This window comes from Lolium rigidum, chromosome 5, assembly GCF_022539505.1.
Source record: "Lolium rigidum isolate FL_2022 chromosome 5, APGP_CSIRO_Lrig_0.1, whole genome shotgun sequence".
NCBI lineage: Eukaryota > Viridiplantae > Streptophyta > Magnoliopsida > Poales > Poaceae > Lolium > Lolium rigidum.
This window is the reverse complement of record NC_061512.1, coordinates 153,104,589-153,119,960: the sequence shown is the minus strand read 5'-3', so window position 1 is coordinate 153,119,960 and position 15,372 is coordinate 153,104,589. Positions and strand designations below refer to the sequence as shown.

The window sequence follows — 15,372 nt, the reverse complement described above, 5'->3', positions numbered from 1 at the left end:
CAACGCACGGCCTTCGGTGACGTCCCTATTCAACGACATTAAGTCCGACGTACGGCTTTGGGCGGACGCAGGGGCCCGGGGTGTCCATCAGCTCCTCCCCTAGACTAGTTTCCTTTTCTTGGGTTGAGTTGTATGCCCTTTTAGGGGCTTGTACATATAACTTTCTTTTCTATCAATGCATCGAAACGCAAGACTTTTGCGTTTTCACGAAAAAAGAAAATAAGCTTAAATCGTCTGAATCCAACAAAATACAAGAGTTGCTGGATCGAATTTCATCTGAATCCAACAAAAATGAATGCAACCATGTCATCATGGTCGATTGCTGAAAAAAAGTACTACATGATCAAGTTGCATACATTATTTTCAAGTAGCTCAGATTTCTAAATAGCGTGGTTCACTTCAAGCATGTATATATAAAGTAGCTCCATTAGTTACAAGTAGTACTTCAAATTTTCTGTAATGAACCTAAATGCCAAGATTGGCGATCATCTATTCAACTTTGTTTCGAGATGAATGGGTCATGCTGGCATCCCCGTTGCTGATGCCGCCGGTAGTCCCCGGAGAACCTAAAGAGTCATCAGCTAGTGGCGGCCTCATGTAGGCTGGGACTGGCATCTTCGCCGGGAGGCTGGGCAGTGGCGTCTCCAACCGCAGAACGCTGGCGGCCTTCCTGATGGACGGTCTCAGACTGGGTTCAGGGTGCCCGCACCAAAGCCCTACCACCATGACATGCTCCATCTCCTGCTCGACGAAATTGCCATCCAGCCGCACATCGGCTGCCTCGAGGATGGCCCCTTGGCCATAAGCCTCCCAGACCCACTGCACCAGGTGGATGACGACTCCCTCATCATCGTCTCGGGCCACGGCTGGCCTTCGGCAGCAGGCGATCTCCAGCAGGACGACACCAAAGCTGTACACGTCAGACTCCATGCTGGCCCTGCCTGAGTACACGCACTTTGGGTCCATGTACCCAAGTGTCCCGGCTGCACCTGTCGTGAGCGAGCCCCGGCCATCGCAGACGAACCTTGCGAGGCTGAAGTCACCGAGCTTGGCATTAAAGGACACGTCCAGCATGATATTGCTCGGCTTGACGTCCCTGTGCACGACACACTGCTCCGTATCATGGTGCAGGTACATCAGCGCAGAGCCAAGGCCAAGCGCGACCTCGTACCTGACTGTCCATGGAAGCAAGTAGTCCGGCTTGTACAAATGAGCATCTAGACTGCCGTTGGGCATCAGTTCATATACGAGCAGGAGATCACCTTCATCACCACCATTAAACCATCCAAGGAGCTGCACAAGGTTTCGGTGCCGGAGCCGGCTGATGATCCTCACCTCGGCAACGAACTCCTTCCAACCCTGACGGGAACTCTTGGACACTTTCTTCACGGCGATTTGTAGGTGTGTATCCTTGAGGACCCCCCTGTACACGCACCCAAATCCTCCTTCGCCTAGCTTGTTTTGGCTGGAGAAGCCATCGGTGGCTGCCGCGAGCTCATTGTATGTGAATCGCCTGGGGCCAGTACCTTGCTCGAGCTCATCTTGATATACCCTTTTGCCACGGTAGTAAGCTATCAGTTTCAGCAATTTCTCCAGGTATGATCTCATGGCAACCCTGGCCAGTGCCACCCATTTTCGCCACCGGTGTCTCAGGAACCAAACCAACATGATGATCAGGCACACCACTAGCACCACGGAGATGGTAACAACACTGGCGATGGTAACCACCTTTCGTCGCTGTGCCACTCTCTCCTTCTCACGATAATATTCACGCTCCACCATCTCTTTCTCATATTGCTCACTATACCGATATCTCTCCAGCCGCACCGTCCGTGGTTTGTTGGCCAGGATGGCATAACGTAGGTAGCAGCTCGGCCCTTTGATGGCGCCGCCGCTGTTGTTCGGGAACATTCGTGGCAGCTGATCGGTGTAGTTGGAGAGGCAGCGAGTGCACTCTCTCGCTGGCAGATCCCTTGTGCACTGCACTACTGCCCGCACCCACTGCGCGTCGGTGAACTGCTGTGTACCCTCCGCAATCCGCATGGCCACTTGGCCGGCCTTCACCGTGAGCCGACGAATCAGCTCGAACCTCGTCTGGCTCAATCCAGCCGTGTCCACGACATACCCTACAAGTACGACTCTGCTGTACCAATTTTCGTAAGCCTCTGGGTCGTACCGGCTTTCGTAGGCGGTTTGTTCAGGCTGGGGTGGAAAAGAAAGGTCGACGCTGTCGGCGATGGAGAGGTCAGCAACAGAGAAGAAGGACTCATTGGAGTATTGGAGGGTGCAGGATTTGTAGACGGCACGAACTGTACGGCTGCGGGGGCACAGCCTCATAATACCTCCAGGTGCGCGATCGAGGCAGTCCTGGCACTCAGGGTCCGTGTCGCTGGCATAGCACATGAAAAGGCCAAAAACCTCATCACCCGCCACACCGAACGTGCCGTTGAAGAAGCCGTTGGAGTCGGCGGACATGGGGATGGCTGACAGGAGCCGGTAGAGGTTCACATGATATGGGCTCCTGTCCGTGTAGTTGCCAGAAGTTGAGCATGAGATTACAGATGGCCGCAGGGGCTGGGTGGTCATGCTGCCATCGACCTCTTCAATAAATGGGCGGGCGCGGCAAGCGGCGAAGACGGCCAGGAGCAGCAGAAGGCAAACCCATGGAGGTGAAGCCATGGCCGGCTAGGTGGTTAGTTGGTTAGTGGTGGTGACTTGGTGAGGGACGCAATCACCCAAGACATCACCCCTCGATATAAGGTAGATAAACCATGCCTCGGTGCCAATACACCGAGAATGAGCACCACGCACTTTTTTCAATATTTTGGTTTTGTACGTATTTCCTGGAGTTGGTAGAGACAGCCCTGTACTTCTTTAGTGGGCACGGTTGCATTATTCTGCCAATCTTCTCTGCGACAACGATTGCAGGAAACGAAACCAAGTTACATAGTTGGACTTGGTCATAATGAGATTTCCGTCCTGATTTGCATTGTGATTGAGTAGTAAACGATGGGTGTCCAGTTACGGGTTGGGACAAACACGTCCAACCCGGCTGTTGAAACTTGAAAGTTGAAACAACAGTACAGCCGTAAGTGTATTGTCCACTGAGGTGTTTGGCTAGTTCAAACAATTGAATAGAAACCATTTCTAACACCCTTCATAGCCTACCTAATGTGCTTGACATTAGGTGTTGCCCCTCACAAGTTCAAGATTTACCATTTGGCCTTGTTGGTTTTGTTCTTTTTTTATTCAAAGGAATCTTACATGGTCAGAACCGTGAGGAAATTTCTCTAAAAGAATTGTTTGATGGGGATTTCCTCTACCAGGTTTGTTTTATTTGGATCATTAGAATCTAATGAATACTTTCTATGCTTTACTCTCTGCCTAGCTCCAAGAGAAAATTTCCAATGAATCTAATCTCTTGAAGAAAAAAATCCTTCGTTGCTATGACGACCATGACATGCACTTGATCCCTGAGAAAATTCTACCGCTGTATACAAATTGTATTTTTCTTGTGGTACAGCCAAACAAATTGTACTTTTCTTGTGCCACGGCCAAACAAGTTGTACTTTTGTCCCTGTGCTTACAATTCGTATAGTAAATAACATATCATGACATCAATCCATACATGTTTCTTATTCATGCGTTTTAAAATCCTATGGATAAGTTGGGTTGACTGGAGTTCAAGAGTTTTCTCAGTGCAACACTCAACTCGAAAGCACGAAAGCAACTTCGTGTATAATAACATCATCTTTGGCACTAAGTCCACCATTTCGTATACTTAATTAGTAGAAGACCAGACTCGGTGGCTAGCTCCAACCGGGTCTCAAGTCTCCACTACTGTGACATGCTTACGTGATCAATACTGACATGCAGAGACTAGAGATAGTCGATAGCTGAGCGGTTTTGCGTTGTAATAGCATGCACTACATCTGTGAATTTTGAAAACTCCAACATGCATCAGCTCAGTATAGTGATATGGTGCCAACTTTTATCTTAGTTTGACCTGCATGGTGGTTTCTTCTTCTTTTTTTCCCAATTTGGGCGTAGGCCTCTGATGTTTTCTCCTACTGTATATCAACAGAAAAGTTAAACCACTGCCCTGTTCAAAAAAGAGGCATGGATTGGACTCACCTTTGCTCCTGCAAGCTGGTCCTTTCTGCTCCTGTGCGTGCTTTTTTCCTACAGTGGGGCACATGAACAATTGATTCAATTTTTGTAATCTGTTCAAAAAGTTAAGTTTTTGTAACACGCTGATGGGGGAAAACCCAACTGATTTATAATTATCTTCTCACTACATGGGAAGATGTTATGTATTTAAACAGAGAAATATAATTATTTTTCATGATTTATGGAAATTTCATCGTGCCCATGTGGTCATATAATCCACTGCAGCGATTAAGAGGCAATCAACTTCGAAATCTGATAGTGACAACCATGTAATTCTGATAGGGAGGCAATCAACAGAGCTACGTCACCTCGGTGGGAGTTAGCTACGAGTCTTTGTTTTGTTATAATAGAGTATACCAAACAATGAACTAACGCCAAAGGAAATGTTAATAGTTATTAATATACTGGATTATTAGCTCACGCTGAATTGGCCAAGGATTTCTTGAACTTGAATCCACCGAGCCTCCCTATTTGTTTATCCTGAATCCCTTGTTGCTCTCAACGTATCAATAAGCAATATTAAGGCCTTGTTATTCACGAAGCTGCCAGACTCGCCAGTGTCTGGCCATGACTGCACCTCCATGCATTAAATTCCTGCTACTCCTCGCCATCATCGGCTCATGTTGTGCCGGAGCACCTGAGCAGTGCTCCAGTGCTCGGCAACTACAGCGACGGAAGCCAGTACCACAAAAACCTCTACCACCTCCTGCAGAGCATCACCACGTCCGCCACCAAAAATGGTGGCTTTTACGAGGCATGCTCGGCTAGGGTGCCGACAAGATCTTCGCCCTTCTAATGTGATATGCAGACCCCGACTATTCCATGCCTGTGTGCCAGAATTTCTGTACCTCACCCAAGTCGTAATGGAGCTATGCCCACATAGCCGGACGGCCCACATCGACAGGGGCTGGTATGCCATATGGTACACGAAAAAATCCATCTTCTCCATCGCCGACCTCTCCATCATCCATGCGGCACAACAGGACATGTACCCATGGAGCCAACCACTAGCCCCCTATAACACAGCCAGTACAAATGGGACGGGGTTCGAGCTGATGCGTCGGCTCACGGCGAGGGTCAGCCAAGAGACTAAGCGGGTTGCCCAAGGCACCAAGATGTACAACGAGAAAGATCCTCTAGTACCCATGTACGCGCACGAATTTGGTTACCGAGTGAAATACCATGGTTACCAGCCACTAACCAGAATTCTCAGCCCCTCCGGTAAATGAGCTTATCGGCCAAAAAAAAGTCAGCCCATTTGAATTTAGTTTGAATTTGATTTGGTTGGTTAGTTCAACCTAAGCCGTACGTGTTTCCCCTGCATTATAACCCCATGCCCCAACTAATCTGTCTGAATCTTTCGCTTACTCCTCTTCCATACCTTATTTTGAAAATATTTAGACATTTTTGAGTTTTAATGTCAAATTTCATTTGAGAATCTCGTCCGGTATTTGACCAGTTATCTCCGGTAACCATGGATACCAGAAATCCGCCCCCCTCCCGAGATTTTTTTTCAAACCGGTACCCAAACCTTGGTACATGCTGACTCTCCTACTACATCGATCAGCTGCTGCAACTGTTCCCCAACAACAGCACCAGAGGTTCCTTCACAAGGTACAGCTGCTATCTCATGTAAAAGGATAAAAGCATGTGCCATTGTGGTCCTTTGTCGCAGGCACCATGGCATTCTTGCTCTGCCTGATTGGTCTGTCATTTTGGTTCTTGTGGTGCCAGCAGCGAAGGCGGTACGCAGCAGCAGTGATATCAGATCTGGAACAACCGCTGAAGAGGTGGTCTACTTCCATGGGAAAATCATAGATCAAGATGATCTCGAGCAAGGGACCGGGACATGCGATTCTCCTACGATGAGCTGGCAGCCGCCACTGGAACAAGTTAGGAGAAGGAGGCTTCCGGTCCGTGTACCTTGGGTTCCTCCATGACACGAACCTCGACATCGCTGTGAAGAAAGTGTCCAAGAGCTCCCGTCAAGGCTGGAATGAGTTCGTCTCCGAGGTGAGGATCATCAGCCAGCTGCGGCATCTGAACCTTGTGTGGCTCGTGGAATGACGACGACCTCCTTCTTGTCTATGAGCTGATGCCTAAAGGCAGCCTGGACACTCACCTCTAAAAGCAGGACCATTTGCTGCTACGGCCCATCAGGTATGAGATTGTGCTTGGACTCGGCTCAACGATGGTGTACCTGCACTAGGAGACGGAGCTGCGTGTCATGCACAGGGACATCAAGCCGAGCTACGTGATGCTGGATGTGTCCTTCAATGCCAAGCTAGGCGACTTCAGCCTCGCAAGGCTGGTCAGCGATTGAAGGGCAGGAGCGGCCGGGACACTTGGGTACATGGACCCAAAGTGTGTCTTCACTACCACGGCCAGTGGGGAGTCCGACATCTATAGTTTTGGCATCGTCCTGCTCGAGATCTCATGCAGCAGGTGGACTCGGCTACCATCAACTTGCTGCAGCGGGTCTGGGAGTCGTATGGCAGAGGGGCCATCCTCGAAGCAGCCAATGTGTGGCTGGATGGGGAGTTCAACGGGCAGGAGATGGAGCATGTCATGGTGGTCGGCTTCTGGTGTGGGCACCCAACCTCAGACTGAGGCCGTCCATCAGTCAGGCCGTCAGCGGGTTGCAATTCGAGATGCCACTGCCGAGCCTCCTGGCAAAGATGCCAGTTGCAACCTACATGCCGCTGCTGCCAGCTGATGATTCTTTTGGTTCTTTAGAGGCCAGCAGCAACACTGGCAGCATCGATGCCAGCACGAGCTCAGTGCAAACTTGATTAGATGACTACTATATCACTGATCTGGGCCTTTTGGACCGTTTCAGGAATTTTCTGGTACTGGTACTTATAATAGGAAATTAAGGCAAAAAAAACTCATTATATATAATCTTCAACTGAACCAAGCTCTAACAGTATCTGAGCTACTTGAAACTATGCATGCATGCATGCATGCATGCATGATGCTTTCCCGCAAATTACCATCTAATTTTGTCTACTGGGGCTATCCTTTTGTATAGCCATTAATACTCGATGTAGTGCTTAAATGGCATGCATTCTGCTAAGCTAGTGGAGTTCATCTCTAACATACCCTAAACAGGAGGATGCTGCAACCTGTGTAGATCAGAGTGATACTTTTGCTGCATTGAAATGGCCGGATGTGGTCCAAGCAAGACAAACACATTTCTAATGCACGTGTTGAGTGTGATTTAAAAGAAAACAGCATAGCAGCACTATAAGGACCGTCACAACCTAGAACCGTGTCAAACTTGAATTGGTTATCAGTGCGGTGCAGTCAGAATGCATTCTATTGAGCTGCTCGTTATCCAAGTTAGTGTGGTGATGGGGTCTGAAGAAAAGCTAACAACTCCCAGCCTCTCACCGAGCGGTGATATGGCTCCCCAGAGCAACATTCGTCCACAGATCTTAATTTTTCTGGCAAGGAGTACAAGGAATCAGAAAAGAAAAAAAAAATCAGGGGTCAACGGATCTATTGAATGAATCTATTGAATTGAACATGCATCATGCTGTCTACTAACACTGATTCAGTGCTGGAAAAAATATCATAACTGCACGAAGGGTGAGATGCGCCAGAGATGCATGTCCTGGCATGTGTGTCCCTGGCGGATTCAGTGGTAAACGTGCAGGTACTTGTCATTTATCATTTCTGAACAAATAACTGGTCATCCAATGTGCTGCAAACCCAGATTAATTTGTTCGGTACCTGAAATTTCTTCTGCTTGAGCTGTCAACGAAGGAGATATAACCGAACCCACTGGATCATGTTCTTTCAACTTCATGAGTTCTACTCAGCATTAGCAATATATGCTCTCCTGACCCGTGACCTGTCGCACATAGACCATCGCTATCAGTAAATGCAGTTGGTCATAATTCATATATAAGTAAATTGGTCTGCTAGTTTACCGACTTTTCCAGTAATGTCCAACAAAAATAAATTGGACCTACTTATGAAGAGTCTCATCAGGAAGTCAGCCTCACATATCAGCATCTTCTTTAACTTATTTTCTTCTTCACATATCTGTCCAGAGCCCAGACCCCAGTCTTCAACATATTTTCTTCTTCCCATCTCTGTCCAATCCCAGTCTTCAACTTGGATTTCTGCATCCTCTATTACCTTAGCTGCCCGTCCACTCCACCTTCTTCACCTCTTTGAGGTGACCATTGCTGCATAAGATTCTAAGTGAAATGTCAGAGAGATTACGCGTGAAATTTCCGCACTTGGTGGAAGCAACTCTCCCAGTTCCAGCCTAATGAGCTTCCTGACTTTGACTCTTCCTCATCCACATCATACCTCTGCTCTTCCCCACAGCATAGGCCATCCAACAATCAGTTGATCATGCCACTGCTCTTCCGCTTTCTCCTAGTCGCTGCTGCCTCGCTCACAGTTTCAAGTGGCGAAGCACAGACAGCCTGCGAAGCGTACAACCCAAGCATGTGCCAGAAGTCTTTCACATGCAGTGACCAATTCAATGTACAGTACCTGTTCTACCTTCACAACGAGTCCAAGGTGATTGACGGGGTAACCAAGTCCTAGTGGGGCTTTTCCCAACATGGCCATCCCTCTGCGAGAACAGCACTTCCACCCTGTACCTCGGCGGCGGTGCCAACTATAATGTGTTGGGCTTCGACCATGACAACCACACCATCACGCTGTCAACGAAGACGCACTGGCCGGCGATGAGCATGGCTACCCAAGATTCCAGCACAATGCCATCATACCGCCGGAAGCATGGCTGAACTTCTCAGCCACCAGTAACAGCGGCATCTCTTTCATTGACTGCAACTTCACGGCCTCTGCACATCCGCTGCCGGACATCATCCCGGTCAACTACAGCGGCTTTGAACAAGGTTGCTCTTCATCTTTCCTAGCTCAGCAGCCTAGCATGCTTTAAGAGGATTGGTTTAGGGTTTGCGAGAAGGTGTATGTGGCACCTGTGCTGAAGGGCTGGCTAGTAAGCTGGAGTATAGCCAGAGACTGGGGAGCAGTGGGTATCGCCAGGGTTCCGGCTGAGCTGGGCCCTCGAGTGAAATCTCACACCGTGCTGCAAGTGCAAGCTGTCCAAGGGTCACTGCAGCTATGACCAGGTAGGTGGGGTTCCTTGGATGCTTCTGCTCCGAGGCCATGTTGTGCACGCCGGACTGTGGTAAGCAAAGGTTACCTGTTATAGCATCAGTAACGTCCATTAAAAAATCACAACTTTTTGGATAAAATGGTAAATTTCAATATCAGGTGGACATACATTTGAGTGGTAGAATGCATATCTTGAAGTCTCCTATTTCACCTACGCACCTCGACCGATACGATTTTTTTCAATATGATGATCGGTACATTCTAGGAATATAAGGCAAAGTAAGGTATATAATTATCTAATTAAGGGTAACCCAAATAGATAGAAAATGCATATGTAATCAAGAAAAATACAGAAACATTTGTGGATCTCTCCTATAAGAAAACATTTGTCAAGTGTCGACTTTTATTCAGGGTGCACATAACATGGTTCAAATGGAATTGGTTTACATTTACTTGTGATAGTCTATGCAAAAATCAGAAACCTCTGGGACGAGATTTTCTGTTGAGACTTCACGGAGAGGCATGATGGGTATGCTCACAGAAATAGAAACATCTACAATTGATTCTTAAATATTCCAATGAGAACACAAGAAAATGGCAGAACATTCATACAAAATCAAGAAAAAAAACTAGAGATACAGAAGCATTTAGGATCTCCTAAGCGAAAAATGACAATTATGATGTTCATAAATGATGAGGAAGATTGTAAAACGTTTAAGAGCTTTATATTTGTCCACGAATCCATAATGCAACTGCTCATGACCACCATCAAATTTTTGCAGGTCATGGGCACATGGAAGAAACAAAGAAAAATGTGTACACAATATGTCTGAGCCTTATCCAAGATGTTTTCGATATTTACCAAAACAGCTTCAACCATGTGCATTTACTATTCTAGTAAACATGTTCAGTTTATGAATGTAGCAGCCAATTTTCTGCAGTGGGTTTCAGAAAACATTGAAGAATATTGTTACAGTTCTTCAGAGAGCAATGGAGTTAAGTGCCAGTAATCGACCAACTATGAGAAGAGTTGTCGAGATGCTACAAGGGAACACAGGTGGCCTGGAGTTACCGGTGCAAGTACTCTTATAAGTAGATAATAATTGATGTGTTTCTAGGCTATTCACTTTTTCCAGTATTGCACAACTGCAAGCACGTTGCAAATTTCAAGACTTGCATTGCATGTAGTTTGTTTGCAATTAGCGGTGCATCTGTGAAATTGTTCACCGGGGTGACCACATAGGAGAGTATGTCTGTATGACTACAATACCAAGTAACGAGACTCTTTTCCCTGCAAAAAAAAAAAGTAATGAGACTCCTTTGTGCAGTTATAATTTTAATTCGATAAATCATAACATTACAGATTCAGTAGTCAGTTCAGGCTTCAAAAACTTTTCAATTCCTACAATAACTATGCAAAACAGCATTAAAAAAATAATTTGCCATTCCACAAATCCATACCACAAGGCCACACAAACTACAACTACCATGCCCGCTGTCAAGTACTTGAACTGTAAAATAGATGATGGGGATGTGGAATCAGAGCTTACCTATTCAGAGTATCGGATTAGTTCAGATTTCACAAGTGAACATCCCAAGGTAGGCCACGTCGCCGCCTGAGTAGAGGCCCAACAAGGACAGCCATGTGTGAATAAGTAGCGCCGGACAGTGGGGAGGTTCCAATGAGCACAGTGTACGGGATTAGCTGACCAGTGACGTAGCCCAGTGAGGTGGGGAGCACCAATATGTGGCAAAGAAGTTTTGTCGATTATTTTACAGTCAAAGGGGCATGTAAAATAATAAAATGAGGTGATTGGAAACGTGCTGAGCACAACACAACTGTTTGTCTTTTGCTATGTAGGGTCAATGAGGTTTCAATTTTGTAGTATCAATGCTTCAGTATGCACCAGCGCTTAGCAGGTGCTTACAGATATTCTAGGAAACAAGTTTGATTGTATTTAGCAGAAAATTGCATATATGTATATATAATACTCCAGGAAAGGGAACTACTTCCATGTTTTCCATATCACAGAATTTAAGGCTAAAAGAAACACAAACAGCTCCGAAGATAAAAGAAGAATGTTAAAAATAGGAACAGAAAAGCAGCAGGGGTGGAGGTGGTCGAATGGTCACTGACTGAAAACAGTGGTCACCATGGGATCTCTTGACCATCCCAAGCGAAGAACTTCCCGTTGTCAGTCTTCTTGGCATTGTCGATGATGGACAGGAGCTTTTGTACAGAGAACTCCCTCGTGAAGAGCTTATCCTTTGCCACATTTCTTTGGAATGGCCGTGAGAGGTCGGTGTCAACTGTTCCTGGATGTAGCAAAATGCAAGCAATGTTGTCCTTCTTGCCCAATTCGACTGATGCAGTCTTTGTCACTGCAAAACGTGACCAATACATGCATTTTAGAAACCTAAGACAAAAAAGGGTACGGATAAGAGGATTTGTATGGATAACAAGCTAGTGGAGAGTGAATGTGAACATGCATCTTACTGTTCACATACATTGATTCAGTGCTGTTTTAGAAGCTCTGTAGGAATGCCAGCCTCCCAGAGCATTATCTCCTACCGAGCCAACCCTGGCACTCATATTTGCAACCAACGAGAAACCTTTCCCTGTTTCCAAGCTGGCGCCAATCTTAAGGAACGGGCGCATGTGCTGAGAAGAAGAACAATTCAGACATCAGAGGACAGTTAACGATCAATTCAGACACTGGAGTAAGCACGCCACGTGGTCTAGAGGAATGCGGACACAATTGGGAGCAGAAACGAAATGGTGATCTCTACCTTGATGACTAGAATAGGTCCAACAGCATTGACTTCATACGCCAGTAGCAGGGACGACTTCCGAACTTTGCTCAGTGAGGTCTCTGCAACATGAGATGAGAGCAACCCTTATTTCAGTCAAACCATCATAAGGCCATAAGCCCATCACCAACGGAATGCAATCTGGAAAGCAGTGTCCCAGTGTAAAAACAGACGGTTCTCGATGGCTGTGTGAAGAACAGACCTGGCTGTATGACATTTGGGATGGAAAGGATGCCGGCGGCATTGATCAGCAGGTCCAGAGATCCGTGGGTCTCCCCGACTGCGGCCGCCGCAGCCTGCCATGAAACAACAGTAGTATTCACTGCATCAGCTTGCGGAATTGTGCGGGGAAAGGGGAGGGGCGATAATCTATCATCCATAACATTACCTCTATGGTGCTCTCGTCGGTGACGTCCAGCGGCAGCACGGTGAGGCGCCGCGCGTGCTCCCGCCTCAGCTCCTGGAGCTCGGCCGCGGAGTCCGGGGCGCGGCACGTCGCCACGACGCGGACCTGGTCGCTCCTCCGCAGCAGCTGCCTCACCTGCGGGCAGAAATCGAGAGGCGTGAGACGGGATCGATCAGCGAATCGGAAATTCCAAGGATTGCGACGCGCTGACAGAATGCGGGAAGGAGAAGGCGGGATTGGGTTTGTGTACTCACGAACTCGAGCCCGATGCCCCGCGACGCGCCCTGCACCATGGAGACGCCGCCGCCGCCGCCGCCGGGGGCCGCGGGGGAGGACGAGAAGGCCCTGACCACCGTCGACATCGCCGCTCTGAGCGTGCTCCCGCGCATCGTTCCCGGCACTCTCTTCCGTCCCGGCGTTCAATGGCGTCGTCGTCTTCACATGGTTGGGCGCCACCGTCGGTACTGGAGGTTGCAGTAATGGCGGACCGGATTTGCGCGGCTGGAGGACGGGACACGTGTGCCTCGCACCCCCCATGGGCTTCTCGTCTCTTTTTCCTTTTTCTTTTCTTTTGCCATTTTAACCAGGGGCACTGATAATCTCGTCTGAAATGGGGTACTACGGATGAAGTAATCTTATACTATGTGCAATGCTATTTCACATACGCAAAATTGCATATACTTGATCCATATAAAATTTTCACATGGGATATGCAGTGTATTGGTACCGAGGATTCGTATGATTCTGAAAATATAGAAATAGCAAAAGCATAGAAACAGGATATGATTACATGTGCAAGAAATAGGATTAAAAGACATGAACTTTGTGAAAGTAGATGTTTGAATCACATTGCAACATAGGAAGTCAGATTTGCAAAAATAGGAAACAATAAGGAAACTCTTAAAACCCATAATCAAACCAGGATTTAAGTTGAGATATTATGCGACTTATGGCATTTTGCCTTGTCCTTTACGCGTCGAAATGTAAATAAAGGTTTGACCCGATTGTACAATTCCTTTGTGAAGGAAAAGAACAGGAATAGAAAACTTTTCTTTGACCGCACTATCCACCCATTTGATTCAAAGGAATGGAGGATTTTTTTTCACTTTGATTTAAGTTTGAATCAAAGAGGCCCCATATCGGTGTCAGAATATGACATGGAATCGACAGACAGACGGAAGCGGTGCAATCCACGTGTACAATGCACTCTTTTGCATCTTTGTCCCTATTGTTTTCCAAATTATTCTTCCATTTTTATCATGAAAGACTAACACTTTTTTTATTGTTATTTTAATCGACCCACACTTCATCATTTTCCACTCATATATCTCCCTCAACTTCTACATCTTCCTTCATGTTCTCTCTAATCTGAGACCCAATCTACTCACCTGCTTAAGTGCCTATTATAATAAATCTTGCTGCATTTTCACTTCCAACTCTAGTTTCTTTTTACCTTCATTAGTTTCATGGCACTCTTTTTTCTTCTAGTGCAAATCTAGTTGCGTGCTTGGCATTTTACTCTTCTAGAGTTTCAGCCTGTTTAAAATTTCATCACCAGCATTTTCCTCCATCTTATCATTTTCCGGGTTCTCTCTTTCATGAACAAAGTTTTCACTGGGGGACTTTTTTCTTTGTTTCTTCTAATTACCTCTAATTGTTCCAGTGACAAGCTTGGTAACAAAATGTTCTCTCATTTTCCATCCTCACGTATTGCCCTTTTATTATTCAAATCCTAACCCTGTGGGCATTAGTTGTTGCTATGGTGCTAGCTAAGCTACCAACTTGACCTGCTTATATCACTTTTTTTTTAAACAAAGGCACAAAATTGCATATTTTCATTGATTAAGAAGAACTTGATTTTAAGGTTACAAACTAGCCAAGAAGCTTAGGATACATAAGCCTACTCTCGTGACATACTAGCACTCAAACGCTTAGCTCATGCGATCGCCCAAAGAGAGGCATTGCGCTTGATTGTTGCAAGGACGATCGTGTGCATCGAAAGCGAAGTTGTTGAAGACCCAGACATTCCGCTCATTCCAAATATCCCAATCCACGAGCAAAAGCAAAGTAGAGAGACCCTCCCGCCTCTGCCCCCACCCCCGCAAGCGAGCGCCACCACTCCTTGACCGAAGCAAAAAAAAAAAAACTCCAATGAGAGATGTCCATATAAAGTAGGTCGAGCCATTTCTTGATGCCCTTCCAAACTCGGATAGAATACCAATATTTGAACATGATGTGTGATGTGGTCACCGGCTCACACTTTCAAATTTGGCAAATACCACAATTTGGCCAACCTCGACGCGTAAGCCTATCCACCGTCCATACACGATCTTGTAGGATCAATCAAGCGAAGAACTTGCACTTTGGAGGTGCACAATTATCCCGAACCACCGGCTTCATGAAGGAGTTAGTACGCGCCTCAAATTGTCTCAAAATAGGCCGAGGCGGCGGCGTATCTTCCATCACTTGTATGCTTCCAAATAATTGTGTCTTCGGAGTGCCCAGAGAGATAGGTGGTTTTTTTTTGAACATTCGCTGCTCAGGCTTTTATTGCATCAACGATAAAGTATCTAATTGAATAGGCTCAACCCGAAATCCAGGGATTTGTTCATAATTAACAACTAAAGAAATAACATAAAGAGCAGCGCGAGCACATCATGTGCCGCTTTATTAGCCTCTCTCCTAGAAAAAGAGAACCTAAAACCCTGGAAATTGGAGACAGTAGCTTTAATCTCCCTTAAGACCTAATTAGAGGCTAGCATGTGCCCCTCATTCTTCTCCCACACTGTGACCAGCAGCTGGCAATCCGTCTCCACCACAATGTGCATCCATCATGTCTCCTTAGCAAGCATGGCAACATCACGGCATGCTAACAATTCCGA

At 46.6% G+C, this 15,372-nt stretch overlaps 2 protein-coding genes and 1 pseudogene across 2 annotated transcripts; 1 reads left to right on the top strand and 2 right to left on the bottom strand.

The window, feature by feature from the left end:
* Positions 1-383: 383 nt before the first annotated feature.
* Positions 384-2,736, bottom strand: LOC124654948 (L-type lectin-domain containing receptor kinase IX.1-like). The gene has a single exon (XM_047193921.1). The coding sequence runs from the start codon at positions 2,677-2,679 to the stop codon at positions 490-492; it is 2,190 nt and encodes a 729-aa protein (XP_047049877.1). The 5' UTR covers positions 2,680-2,736; the 3' UTR covers positions 384-489.
* Positions 2,737-5,033: 2,297 nt separating this feature from the next.
* On the top strand, positions 5,034-6,962 carry LOC124656548 (annotated as a pseudogene).
* Positions 6,963-11,225: 4,263 nt separating this feature from the next.
* Positions 11,226-12,879, bottom strand: LOC124656547 (C-factor-like). Its single transcript, XM_047195269.1, has 6 exons — positions 12,745-12,879; positions 12,473-12,625; positions 12,287-12,380; positions 12,064-12,146; positions 11,782-11,935; positions 11,226-11,655 (listed from the first exon to the last, which is right to left on the bottom strand). Exons 1-6 carry the CDS (start codon positions 12,877-12,879, stop codon positions 11,423-11,425), a joined length of 852 nt encoding a protein of 283 aa, XP_047051225.1. The 3' UTR covers positions 11,226-11,422.
* Positions 12,880-15,372: the final 2,493 nt, after the last annotated feature.